Raw genomic sequence first — 14333 nt, 5'->3', positions numbered from 1 at the left:
GCACTCTGGTTGATTTTCTGACGATGAAGATTCTTTTTCGGGGTTTATCTGAGTACAAAAGCTAGCCAGCATATGCTTCAAAACTTCCTATCTTTAACTTCTTTCTGTAGAGTATCACTAGCTTGTTTTTCCTTACCCATTAGAGACTTGTTTTTAAAAGCTCTGTTCCTGACAGGAAATACAGAACACTGTCTCCTTGCATTTTTCTTTCTGTGACAGTTTTTCCTACTGTTGTGATTTTTAGAAAAAAATCTCTGCTGCTGTGATACCATATATCGCTACCAATTAATTTGTCATACATGAAGGGCTAGTGGTATACATACCTCCCTAACAGTCTCTCCAAATTTTCATGGAGGGTAAACTTTTTGCAATTTTCTTACCTCTGTACACTGGGCTCCAGGATAAGATACCATATAGATAAATACATATTTTTACATATATCACCAACAGAGTGCAGACTTCCACAGGTATTCTTTTTGATCTATTTATGTAGGTCACAAGATTGCAAGTAGCCTTATTAAAATGGAGCATTTTTCTTTTAATGGTCCAAACAGTTATAAAACTCATTCTGCTCATACAGTTTACAGGACTCATTTCCTTACCATGGTAATTTAGATAGGACGGAGTATTTTTGACATCTTCAAATTCTTCTTTCTTTGTATTAAGAAAACAACCTTTTATTTCTATCACAACTTGTCTTTCTGTTTTTATGAATGTTTTCTTGTCCTAATCCAAGGACAGAGCTGTGTAGAGAATAAGATGGAATTGTCACAACAGGCACAAGTTTTTGGCAGTTAAGTGTTTTATTGAGAAGTGATTTATGCTTACCTTGCTGGCTTATACCACAGAATATGGCTTGGTTCTGCATCTGCAACAGTTTTTTACTTCAAGTTCTCGATTTTCTTTGTCCACAGAGGCTGGCTAAACAGAAGACAGATAGACGGTTCTCTCAATCGAACTCCTGCTGGATTCTATGATCGGGTGTGGCAGATCTTGGAAAGAACTCCTAATGGTTTAATAGTGGCAGGGAAATTTTTACCACAGGTAAAACCAGCAGAAATGCTCAGTTATTTCTACTCTACCTGACTATTAATGGTGAATTATTTTATTGTTATGCCATAATGTATTACTTAGGCTAATTTGTTCCTGTTATGATTTAAAAAAAAAAAAAAATTTCAAGTTTTCTTTTTGGATCTGAGTAAAATACAATTAGAATAGAATGGAAATCAGTTATTTCTATTAAAACACATTTCTAAAAGCCTAAGTCTAGAAGACTCTTTTCAAGTCATGGACTCTGAAATCTGTTCCCTTTTCGATCCTACAGTGGTCATATTTCTTAGTTGAGTTATTCTGTATTCAACAAGGAAATAGGCTCTACCTGGAGGTGGTTTTGATTTAATGCAAATGCTCTTTGAGTAAAAGTATTATTTGTTTTTCAGCAACCAACCTTATCGGATATGACGATGTATGAAATGAATTTTTCCCTTCTAGTTGAAGATATGCTGCAAAATATCGACCAGCCGGAATATAGGCAAATTATTGTAGAGGTCTGTGGCCTACAATGAATGAAATTTTATAATGTACATGAGTACGTTACAGCTTTAAAAAAAAAAAGTAACCAAGGCTCAAATATTTGAAGAAATAGCATTTTAAATATAAACACTTGTTTCAGTGGTTTCTCCATAGATTTTGTGTAATTAAACAGGTTCCTGTTAACATGTTCAGAACTAAGTTCTTGATGTTCTTCCCCTTTAGCAAACGGATAAATATTAATGACAATGCCAATACAATTAGGTCACAGGAGGTGAAAACTAAGAAGATAAATAATTCCAAAGTAGCTTTCCTTCATGCCTTTTCCTAGCAAATCCCATGCCTTTTCCTGACAATTTTCTAGGTCTAGGGAAAAACTGCTCTAAAATACCAGTTTGCCCTGAGATTCTTCTTTCCCATTTTGCTGAGGCTGTCTAGTAAGTTGCTTTATGCTACTGAATCAACTATCTTCCAGTTTCCTTACGTTCCCATACCTAACAGTAAAGCAGGAGGCTGTTTAAACTCCTTCCCCACCACTGCACGTAATGTATACTTTTCGAACAGATCAAGAGCATCTGTACCCTTGGTAACTGACATCTGTGCTGTCAGCAGCGTTGATTTTTAGTTCCCAAGTATATGCCTCTGGTGCGTGTGAGAATTCCTCCACAGTAAGATCAAATCCATCTCAATTCTGGCTAACAACTAATGGTCATGCTGCTTGCTAGAACATCCTCAATTTTTGCTAAAAGATAACACAATTATCAAAAGCCAAGATAACCAATATAGACTGTACTGCCTGCTTGTAGTTATTATGACAGGTCACTTGTCATGTTCACCTTCCTATTTTAAACCTCTTTCAGATATAAGGAATGTAAATTCTTTTGAACCGAGACTTTTTATTGGTGTCTATTGACTTCTTTTTTTAAAAAAACTTTATCATAGTACGATTATACCATATGTAATTATGCCTCAAATCATCAAATGCTGAGGTTCAGTGTTTGCTGCTTTTCACCCTTTCCATTGGCTGAGCACTAGCATTTGTGCAGCCACACAGAAAACTGAATAAACTGGAAAATTAACTTCCCTGGCTACCAGCAAAGTTAGATGTTAATGTCAATCATTTACACATGCTCTTCACTAGGTAGTCACCAGAAATTGTGGGCTTTTATAAAAAAGACTTTTATAAAACCTGCTTTTTCAGTGATTCTTTTATCAAAGTTAGAATTCTATTATCTGTGCACTATTACTTGTGCCATTATTAAATTGCTTCCTGCTTGAAAGAGGCATATGCAATTATTAACAGTGCTTTTATATAACCTGAATTTTGACAAATCAAATTTAAAGTCTTACAGTCTTTTTCTGCCTTCTAGTTGTTGATGGTTATATCTGTTATTTTGGAGAGAAATCCTGAGCTAGAGTTCCAGGACAAAGTAGATTTGGACAAAGTGGTACAAGAAGCATTTCGTGACTTTCAGAAAGATCACAGCAGTCCAAAGGGAGCTGAAAAACAAGTGAGTAAAATATTACTGTCTTAGAGAATTTACCATTCTTACTGAAGTTAGTTATAAATGTTAATTCTGTGCGGTTCAGAATAAAAAGCAATTGATAGGAGTTCAGGAACACAAATAATAAATGAATATACCCAAGTGCTGCATAAGTCTGCCAAAGCGTATCAGCAGAGATAAAAGATGCACACTTACTGTATTGCTGAACTGTGAATTCAGACTGGTGTGGTAAGAAGAACACTCACAGTGTTACATAGCTCTGAAATGAGAGTCTGGGTAAAGCTGAAATAGTTCTAATACTCATTAAAGGGGAAAGAATTAGGGGGGAGACTAGAACAGAGAAGAGTTAAGAATAACAAAAAAAAGGAAGAAAAAACTAAAGCTCAGCAAGGAAGTGTGAACTTAGGATCTCAGGTACACATATACTAAGAAAAATTTAGTAGCCAAAGAACTCATATTAACAATACTAATGTCAGAACTTGAAATGCAAAACTGTTCTTAGCTACTGATTTTTGTGCTAGAGTTGCATTCATGACCTAGCAAGCTTTTAATCTCTGAGGCGTAAAATCCAAACAAATGAATCTTGATCATTAAGTAGCTTTTAAGATTTACTTCACTGGGATTTTAGGTTTTATGCTTTAAAGACCTCTAAATATTCTTGCTACACGTTTTGGTGCCTCAAAGCTCTGAAATTCTGTAATAAAGCCAGGTTCATTGAACGGGTTGAAGGAGGAAATACGAGTAAAGCAGTGGGACAAGTCCCTGTGCTACTGAGGATGATCTTTCTCACTCCATCTGGCATTTTATTGTGCACAATATATTCAGAGATATCTGTGGTAGCTCTGAATAATCTATTGATTCATAACATACTGATATGCAACAGCACTTCCTGTTGCTGAATTTAACTCCTTTAAAAGATGAGGAAGGATGCGTTCCTTAAGAAGTCTTTCAAAAGTTTCAAGATTCACTTTTTTGACACTACTTTTTTGTAGTAAGATTTGAAAGCAAGCCCAATATCCAGCCTTAGCAACACATGACCTTGCACAATACCTTTGTTTTTAAAAGGACACAATTTTCTTGAAATTATGATTCTTTTGGCCTGCCCATTTTGGAGGGTAATGACTCTGTGGTTGCAGCCATAGCAAAATCAGACTTATCATCCACACAAATGGCTATTAAGTGCCAGCTCCTCACAGTATCTTGAATATGCTACTGATTTCTGTGACAAGCTGGAAATCCCCAATGGCTATGAACAGAAAGAAAAATCTCATGCGAAACCCAATTTTTACTGGTGCTGCCCTAGCCTCCATTAAAGTGATAGATTTTTTTTCCCAGCCCACATCTACTTAGAATGATGCCTTTTTGTCTCTTAGAAAGAAATCCCACTTTATAGTTGTGAATAGTACCTTTAAAAGTGGTGGTGTTGGCAATTCTACCTCCTTATATTAAAATTTTCTGGAACCTCATTCTCCCGTATTCCCGGGTTTATGCCCGCTGGCAGGTAGCTGTAGCCTATTTAGGATTGTTCTGATGATACTCTCTCTCAGGTTTTCCTAACAAACACTGCTAAAAGAAATCCTAATTTGTCTGAACTATGCTCTTCCATTCAACTGACTTTCAAATATTTTGAACTTTGTTAATTCCCTGTTAACATGTAATAAATGTCAAAAATATTTACTCCAATAATTTCAAACACACCCTAAAACTACAGAAGTCTAATATTTTCATCACACAATCTCTGCCCTTGATTTAATAAAAGTAACCAATTTTCTGAATTAAAGAGTTGAACCTTTATTATAGTAGCCAATATATAATTTGAGAATATGCAGATGTTTTAACATCATTAACTGTGCAAAACAGGTGTTCAGTGAAGGAAACCTATGTTGTTGATCTGATTAATGAATTCGTTCATGTGATACCTGTGGTTTGGTTCTTGAATTTAAAAAAATTTGGAAACATCTTTTTTCTCTCTGCAGGATGACATGACTGCATTCTACAACACTCACCCAATTGGAAAAAAGGGAACATGCAGCTACTTGAGTAAAGCTGTGATCACTTTATTGCTGGAAGGGGAAATGAAACCAAGCAATGATGATCCTTGTACCGTTAGCTAAAGCTTGAAACACAACATAGGAATTGTTGCTTTATTTAGTGTTCTATGTATTTTTCATGCATATATTAAAACACTGTTTTGAAGAGTAACCCTGGCTAGTAATACAAATGCATACTATCCTTTGCTGAAAGAAGTGCCATTAAAGTTACTAAGTGCCACCTAATTTTTTTTCTTTTCTCAACTATGCAGCATGAAACTCCGAGCACATGGAGTTAGTCCTATAATATTTGATTAAGTTGAATGGGATTGTATTTATGATCTTAAATTATGCATTTAACATAATTGGTAACTTCTAGAGAAATGCAGTATGAGATTTTGTCTTTATACCTCTATTTATAATTAACAACAAGTTTATTGTAAACTCTAAATGAAATTCAGAAAATACCATAATTAACATGCATACCAATCAGTGTGGAAATATGAAAATAGGATTTTTTTTACTATTATTCTACACAGAAATTGAAGGTGAAAGTTAAATAGTTATTATTCTTTAAAGTTTTTCTGTACCAGTTCAATTGACAGCGTACATTTAGGGTTTTTTTTTTTAATTTACCAGTTGATAACTTGATATACAGGTTTCATCCTAATAGAGCAATTTTTTATCTCTAGCAATAAATATCACTGCAGTTTCCCAATTGTTGTTTAAACATCTATAAGCTAACAAGGGAAACATATGGTAACAAGATAAAAGTTTGTTTAAAAACAAAGGGCAAACAAGCTGTATTTAAAATTAACATCAATGAAGAAAAAGCTTTGTATTACATAAGCTATCAGTGCATTAAAGAATTCAAGATACACATATATCTCCTAAATGTGTGAAAACACTGTATGCTATATGCTTTATTTTGGTGAAAGCAATAAAAAGCAAATGCTTGTAAAAAAACCTGTCAGTAAAAATACTTTAAGTTACATGCAAAGACTCCTGTTGACTTTAGCGGCAACCTTTAATGTGCTGCTGGAACCGCCTTGAATGGATCATTAAAGTGCCTCTTTTAGCAGCACGTACTAAATACTAAAGCTTTACAACTTGTCCTCAAACATTTTGATAATTAAATCAATAGTGACCAGCTACAACTCAACTGTCAATAAATTGTTGCCATATTGAGAGTAAAGGCAGGTAGTTTAACTTACTTAGAGATAGAGGGCAAAACGAATGGCAAAAGTGATGGAGTGAATCTGGGCACAAGAGGAGTATTTATTTGAACACACTTAGGCAGTGGTTAATACTTCCCTGATTTGCAGAACTTCCCCAGAAATCACAGAATCAATCCTTCTCAAACCAAAATGGTAGAAGAATTTATTGTTGAAGGAGGACACTAAACCATTAACAAATCTCTTGTCAAATGATGTGGAAAATGAGTAAGGTTAGAAAAGCTAATTTTGCGCTAATAGAGTAGTCATCTTACTGCTCTTCCTTGCTATAACACATTTATCATTCAAAGAGTAGTGGAAAGGCAGCAGGGGGGATGGGGTAGGAAAATCCAGAAGAAACACACACTAGTTACTCACTGTTGGGTACGTTATTGTAGTGTGTTAGTACATTTAATAGTAGAATATTGTCTGAGGGGCTGCAGCATTGCTCTAACTCCAGCAAGAAGGCTACCATTAAACAGTAGACTCAGTTGGCAACAGTTCTAAATACCGAATGAGCCACTAGTTTAAACAACAATCCAACATATCCTCAAATTTTTTAGTTCATTACTGCCTTAGGAGCTACCAACTGCAATAAATTTCACCTGCCTTTTTTTTTATTTTTTAAAGTATTGCTTGCAGATCTACAGCTGATCATGGATCAGTGATTACATAGGTAGCAAGCATGTCTATTTCTAGTGTTTTTAAAAATACCCTTTAAAATTGATGTATCTCTTGCCATACAAACACAGAATGTAACTCTTGTCTACAAACTGTAAATTCTATTGAAAGGAAACAATCCTTTAAATACAAAATCTACAGATTACTTCAGGAACACTGACATTTTGCTAGACAGTAGCACTGTTGTTTGGTTTTGCAATTGCTTGTGATTTAAAATGTAACTACACATTAATTCTTCAAACAGCAGGAGAGCAGGTTTGGATTTTTTTTACATCACTTACCACTTCTTTGCTTCTCTTCTGCTCTTACTTCTTTAGTACCTCCAGTTACTAGTAAGCCTCAAGTTTGCTGATCTTGGTCTGAACTGTGTAACTGCAAATGAATGAAACCCCAGTCACTGCTTTTCCTTATACAAACTTGGAATGAAAATCCATGCAAACTGTTTCTGTTTTCCTTTCTAGCCTTGGACACGTGGTTTATGAAATTGTGATTGTGGCAATTTTTCTACAAAATAAGGCTAAGTACCTAGATTAGAAGAGGAAGATACCAAAATCCAGCAGAGTCCGCATTCTCTGAAAAAGGTTCTCGTGTCTGCAAGGACAGTACCGTTAATTTTTCTCTTCTCTTCCTGAAGCAGGGAAAAGAAAGGAGCTTGATACAAATGGCTCTCCCATAGCATGCCTGCTAAATTATAGTTTTAAAAGACAACACAAGACAATTGGAAAAAACCCTAAAAATTTCTACTAAAGTAAACATTTTTCCTTCATTATAAATTGTTTGAAATCACAGAGGAAAGAGAAACCTTGGTGAGAATAAAGAGGGTAGCAGAAAATAAATGGTAAATCAGACAGTTTTTAAACAGCCATAGCTCAAGTAATGTGTGGTTAATACTTAAGCAACTTGGTCCTGATTCCTTTGACAACATTCTGCCTCAAGAGGATAAGGAAAGATTTGGGGTTGCAGATTAATAACCGGAGGTGCAACAATCAATATAGTCCCCTGTGTACTTACTTACAGGAGCTACTGGCAATAGAGTTGCAGCCATTAAATAAATAAGTCCCAAAGGGTTCAATATCAGTTCACACTATTCAGTTACCCTATTATACACCTTCACAGTGCTCCAAAACTTGAAAAACCATTCCGCTTACCAGGGGAAGTAGGATCCATTCAAACAATGGGGAAAACAATAGTTGAAACAGTTTAAAGTAAAGCTATTGAGTAAAAGCAGGTTGTTTTTAACCACCATTTTTTTCCAGATTCTTTTATCAGATACTCTTGAGATTAGGATCAAATGAATTCATCTAAGCAAACCACAGAAAATATTTCCTCTGCTATTAGAAAGAGGGGAAACACCAACTTGCAGTGGCAACTCCTGATGTAAATACACATAACCCACCCCCCTTTCCAATCCCAAACTCAATCACCTTCGATTTTGCCAAAACCATTGTCTTCACACTGTGGATTACTGTGACAGTTAATAGGTGTCATGTTCACAGTACATCAGACATTTCAAACTGCTCTGTTCCTCAAGAGAATTAAGAAGGTAAAAAGTTAATGCAATTCAAAGCTGACTTTCTTGGCATTTTTGCTGTTAGCTTTGTTGCTTTCCTCCATATGAATTTTCAGTCTTAGTTTGCCTACATATCAGTTTGTGCAACTGATATGGAACTGATACAGAAAAGAAATGAGACAACCAGATTAATAATACATCAAACTCTGAGAAATCCTCTTCATTACTTGCTAATCCACGACAGCAGAAAATGTTGTAAGAGATCCTGATTTGAAGGGGCTTTTGTTGGATCAATCCTAGAGCATGTAACGTGATGTTATCAAAACACTGACGGTTGGGACATTCTGAATAACATTTTGTCATCAAGGTCTGTCAGCATGCAGTGTATTTGATAACAGCAAACTTAGGATAAGTTCGATAATACCATTAGATAGCTACCATTCTGCTTCTGTAATTTAGGTCTCGTATTTTTTGTTTTCACTGCTATTTAATATACTGTCTTAAACCTTATACATGGAGTTCATGCCATGAAAATTCCTCAAGAAATCGCCAGCATTCATGATCAGTGTCATTTTATATTTATGTACCTCCCACAGTTTTCAAGAAAGTCTATCTGCTTGACCAACAGCATTTTTGAGAGTTAAAATTATCCTTCTGTAAAAATGCTTTTCAGCTACGTGGGTATTACAGTACTAATATTACTAGAAGACATATATTTAACAAAAAAGAATAATCAATACAGTCAGAGCATATACCTAGAAGAGTCTTTGTATGCTAGTTTGTAAGAGGAAAAAATAAACGTACTAAAGGAAGTGGGAGTGGTGGGGCAGTCAGATGCCCAAAATACAAATTAAGAAAATACAGAGGTGCAATTAACTCCACTGAAGCCTGTACATCTCATCCCAAAAATCAATCAAGAAAATGGCTTGATTGGATTTTTAGATAATTATGATCCACAAAACCCCTGCCAAACATATTCTCTTCTCCAGAATGTGAGAGTCTTTTAAACTACCCTAATGAAATAAGCCTTGCATGGAAAGAGAAAATTAAATGAGCAAGACAGACAGTCTATGCTCTGCCATAAACACAAAATGCAACAGCGTTGTGAAACACTGCTGAGAGCTCAAAGGAAATGTGCTGGACTACATACACTGTTCATACTTACTGCTCCTTTCACACTCAAATAGGAGAGAAGTCATGGGTTGTGTGTGTGTGAATATGGTAAGAAGGAAACACAGCTGGGGTCTTAACTAGAGAGAACATAAAGAATTCCGCCTTGGTGTTGTGGTCTTGTGGTTTTGTGGGTGTTTGTTTTGTGGGAGTGGAATAAGGAAGTTGTATTCTTTTCATTTACCTATGTAGCACCCTGACCTTAGGAACTATAAATGATTGGTATTTTTCCACCTGAGCATGCTTTTCGTTTTGCACATTAGCAAGAGCTGGAACAAAAACTAATGTAGAAACACCAGATATAAGGAATGTAAAAATCTACTTGTGGTGGGACTTTCCTGAATCAGAAAGACTCTCCTAAAAGGTTTGCAAGAGCTCCTTATGTAAGCATTCTGTAAAAGTGCATGCTTCTCACAAGGGAAGGGGAAGAGGGACAAAACAACTTCCCTTGTCCTCATGCAAATACATACAGCATAATTTTTGACTTGATCTGAAAAAAAGTAGCAATTAAGTCTCTTACTTCATCAAGTAACAACTCTCTAAGACAAAACAGATGCTATTTGGAATAATGTTTCCTGCTAGTGCTAGACAGTAAGGATTGAGCTCTCCTAGGCCTGATCCCTCTGGACAAGTGGCATGAAGCTTAGGCAGCCCTTTCAGAATGCCATTAGCTAGTTTTTAGTGATGAAGTTGCGGGCAAACAGAGGGAAAAAAGGGTGACATCACACATAGGAAAAAAGAAGAAAATACGTAGGAACCATTTCTTACTCAACTTTTGCATTAGTGAAACAATTGAAAGAGGCCTGGAGGCTCTGTGCCTAGGCACATCAAGAAATCCACTCAGATTGCAAGAAATCCACTCAGGTGCAAGTACGTACAGGAAGAAACGACATCATATTGTTTTACATCTGTACAAGACCACAGACCTAAAACTTGCATATCACTCCATCCAGGTAGGAAACACATAACTTACCAAAAAGCACCTCCCAAGAAAATTATGGATAAAAACACCCCCAAAACCCACTTTCTATCACATCACTGAAGAGATGAATAATACACGTGTGTCCACTCGGGGTTATGTTCCAGAAATGAAAACATATAATCTAATTTGACTCTGAACTGGAATGGGACTATATATTGAACTATATCTTTTTTTACTTTGTTGCCTAAGGTGGCAAGCTTAGGTTTGCTTATGGAAGGCTACTATATCACTGAATGGTCTCTGCAACAGGGTTGTCAGTTAGCCATGCCAGTAGAACCTGAAATTACTGGTATTGCGTATGAGTCATCTGGCTACACTTCAGACTCTCATAGGAGATGACTAATCTGACTCATAGGCAAGCAAACCCAACAATTTTCTGTGTTCCAGCAACAGACAGTATGTATTTAGTTAGGTACGCTACACAGTTGAACTTGCATTTCCTGAAGATAAATCATGCTGCAAAATTTATAAAGGAAACATTAACAATGTGCTTAGAGAAGATTTTAGCACATTTTCTTAACCTACAGTTTTTACATGCATCTGTTCTATAATCTATGATAAGTAATAAAAACAAACTAGAAAGAAAACATTAACAGAGATTCTTATATATTTGAAAGGTATCTTAACATTGCTGCTGGCTAGGGCATAAAAGCATGCAAGTAAGAAGAAAGAAAACTGTCTTTCAACAACGCACAAAAAAGGATCCTTAAGGTCGTCATGCAATGCCTCCAGACTGACCTAGCTAACTAAATCCAATATGCTTTTCTTTGGGAACAAATGTCTTTCCCCATTACATTGTTTTCTTCTCAGTACTAGGGACCTCAGGGGTTTAAACACAAGTGAAACGATTAAGTACTTGCTGTGTTTTAGTCTTACTTTTGGTGATTTTTACCCTGTATTTTATTTTCATTGCCTGAACACCAGATCATTAACATAGGGAAATTCAACAAGCTCTTAAGTGTGTAATTCCATCTGCCTGTGTTCTTCCAGAGTATTTGTTTTATTCTTTACATCTGGGAATTGTTATGAAAAAGTACAATTATCACACTGCTACTCATTCTTCATTATTTTTGTTATCATGTATCTTTAGAGGCCTTAAAAAAGGACTCATTCCCCTTGTGTCTGGCACTACACAAAATGCATTCCCCCTTCTCAAAGGGCGTATAAGATCTGAGTGTAAAACAAGAAAAAAGAGATGGATAGAGAGAGCCAGACAAAGGAACACAAGAAAGGCGTGACTGCCGTAATCCCTGCAAGCACCAGGCACAGGAAAATCAATTTAAAAAACTGCTTCCTGGCCTCCTTACTATCTCAGAGCACATCTAGAAGATATGAGGGTAAAAATATCAATGCACAGTTTCACTTCATCATCATTTGTGCTCCCACCACTGTTATCAGCCAGCAGAACTGCACTGGAGGTCTTTGGCTGACAAAGTCCTAAATAGGTAGCAGCAACATCTCAAACATAACATAAAAATCTTCTAATGTTGGAGCCTGGAAGATAGTATAGACCTGTCTTTTGATCTTAATACTATTATGACACATGACTAGTGTGCTTCTGGGAACAAATGGCCTTTTATCTCCACAGTCTTTTGTCTATTTTTTTTTTTGTTAAGCTTACTAAATTTAAGGGTTTTATTTTATAAAAAGACTTCAGCTTTATGCCTGTTCCTATTGCTATCAGCACTATAGCTTCTGCTGAAATCAATTATAGCACGGTACAAGTTCTGTGGGATTTATTCAGATTCCCAGAGCCACATCCAAGAACAACATTAAACTTAACCAATCTAATGAGAGCTATACAGAACACCAGCAATGAGGATTCACGCTGGGCAGACAGAATGAAGGTTTCCTGGCAAAAAGTCAGCGAATCACTAACAGAACAATTGGCTCTGTATTCCAGAGACAGACAAAATAGGGGATTTACTAGTGATTTTCATCTCAAAGGTTTCATCACAAAACTAATGAAACCACAGCTGTTACAAAACTATTCTAAAAATCAACACGTTTCAAGAGGATGAGACAAACCTTCAATTCTACCTGTGAATGCTCTACAATAAATGTTTGAGATTGGGTTCATAAATTCTTAATCTCAGCATCACAGTGGTCATTCAAGAAGATGAATTTTGCATTATTTGTTTATGAAGTGTTAAAAAACACATAACAAATAGCTGTTAAAGCTTCTCTTAGCTCAACTCTCCTTGTAAAACCTCTAACACTTGGTGGAAAGATTAAATTAGAGATATGATTGGCGTGGATACGGTTGACATGTGAAAGTATTGAATTACCTAGACTTTCCCCAAGGTAAGTATTCATCTCTTCTGTGACCTAATTGCTTCTATAGTGCTTTCTTATCTGTACGTCACATTGTATTAATATACAAGTAGAGATACATTATTACATTTCACTGTATAAGTAAACTATATACATTAAGGACTTAAATTTTATTTTTACAAATTTATTTTTAATTTGACGATGTTCACTGGTCTGCTCGATGTTCTAATCCAAATTTGCTTTGACTTGTAGTACTTATTCCCCGACACTAGCAATGTCAACACAACTGATGTTTTTGCTTGTCCTTACACTCCACGATCCCTTTAAAATATATACACTACACATTTCTGTATCAATGATAAATGAAGCAAATGCTCAGAAATGGGAATAACAAAAATTAAAATTAGTAGTGAATATGTTATTTTTGCTTTCTTGCTGACTCTCTTGGAAGGGAAGGCAAGTATTAAATGATCAAAATAATCTTCTACTTAGCATTGGACTTACTATTACTGAAACTCATCTTAAATTCCATGTGCCTCCTGCACATGAAAAATTAGGGTATTTCTAGCAATACTTCCAATGTCACTTTCCAAGGGTACTATACATGTTTCACATGAGCCCAATGCCATTCATGGGAATTCATTCCAATTTTATGGCTTTTATATGAGGCATGGAAGTAAGAGTCAGAGAAACTGACACTATTTTCAAGTGTCAAAAAAAGAACATGAGTATCTTGGTGCAAATGAGTAAGTATAAACTTACAACCATCTATAACATGTACAATAATCAATGACTACTAATGCATTACCTGAATCATTTTTCGTTATCATTCAGAAGCAGATGTATTAAAAAAAAAACATTTCACATTTAGATGTTCACTCCAAACAGAATCAACTCAATACAACACACAGAATTCCAGCTTCACATACTCAGGTCTAAACTAAGTGATGTCATTGCATTACAAGACAGAAAAAAACCATGTATTTAGAGGGCTGTAATCTGCATTACCTCTCAGATGACTATACTGAATTTCTAAAACCCTCAAACTGTTAGATCACATCTAGCTTACAATACACAAAAGCATTATTTTTTTCTTTTTTTCTTTGGAAGCAGAGGGATAGTAGAGGCAAATTCTATTCCTTGACACCATTTGATAGCTATGTGAAAGTAGTGAATTATACAGACTTCACTTGAGGGGAGACAAAGCAATATCCAAACACATGATAAACTGGATGAAGTTATTAGTTTAGTACCTATAGAGTAGTATCATTCTGCAATAAGCTAAAATCTTTGTCTTCACATGTCCTCTTTTCTGGCCTCGATGTTCCTAATTTTCCTGTGCCATGTTTTCTGATGCTTTCTTCTTGTGGTTCCACAATCCAGGATACTAGGTCTGTAAACCGCTGGATTAATCACCAACAAGTTTAATACTCACCA

At 35.7% G+C, this 14333-nt stretch overlaps 1 protein-coding gene across 6 annotated transcripts in view; it reads left to right on the top strand.

Annotated features, from left to right (window-relative positions):
* The window catches only part of PHKB (phosphorylase kinase regulatory subunit beta), an 81555-nt gene extending 75524 nt beyond the window's left edge, over nt 1-6031 (top strand). For all 6 annotated transcript variants that reach the window (XM_075161235.1, XM_075161240.1, XM_075161238.1 and 3 more), the window contains 4 exons: nt 915-1044; nt 1440-1547; nt 2901-3041; nt 5012-6031. In XM_075161235.1, the coding sequence (XP_075017336.1) occupies nt 915-1044; nt 1440-1547; nt 2901-3041; nt 5012-5149 (517 nt within the window). In that variant the 3' untranslated portion in view covers nt 5150-6031. The remainder of the gene's footprint in view (nt 1-914; nt 1045-1439; nt 1548-2900; nt 3042-5011) is intronic.
* Nucleotides 6032-14333: the final 8302 nt, after the last annotated feature.

Source organism: Calonectris borealis, chromosome 12 (genome assembly GCF_964195595.1).
Source record: "Calonectris borealis chromosome 12, bCalBor7.hap1.2, whole genome shotgun sequence".
Classification (NCBI taxonomy): domain Eukaryota; kingdom Metazoa; phylum Chordata; class Aves; order Procellariiformes; family Procellariidae; genus Calonectris; species Calonectris borealis.
Note: the sequence above shows the minus strand (reverse complement) of the source record. Positions and strands in the feature narration are given on the sequence as shown.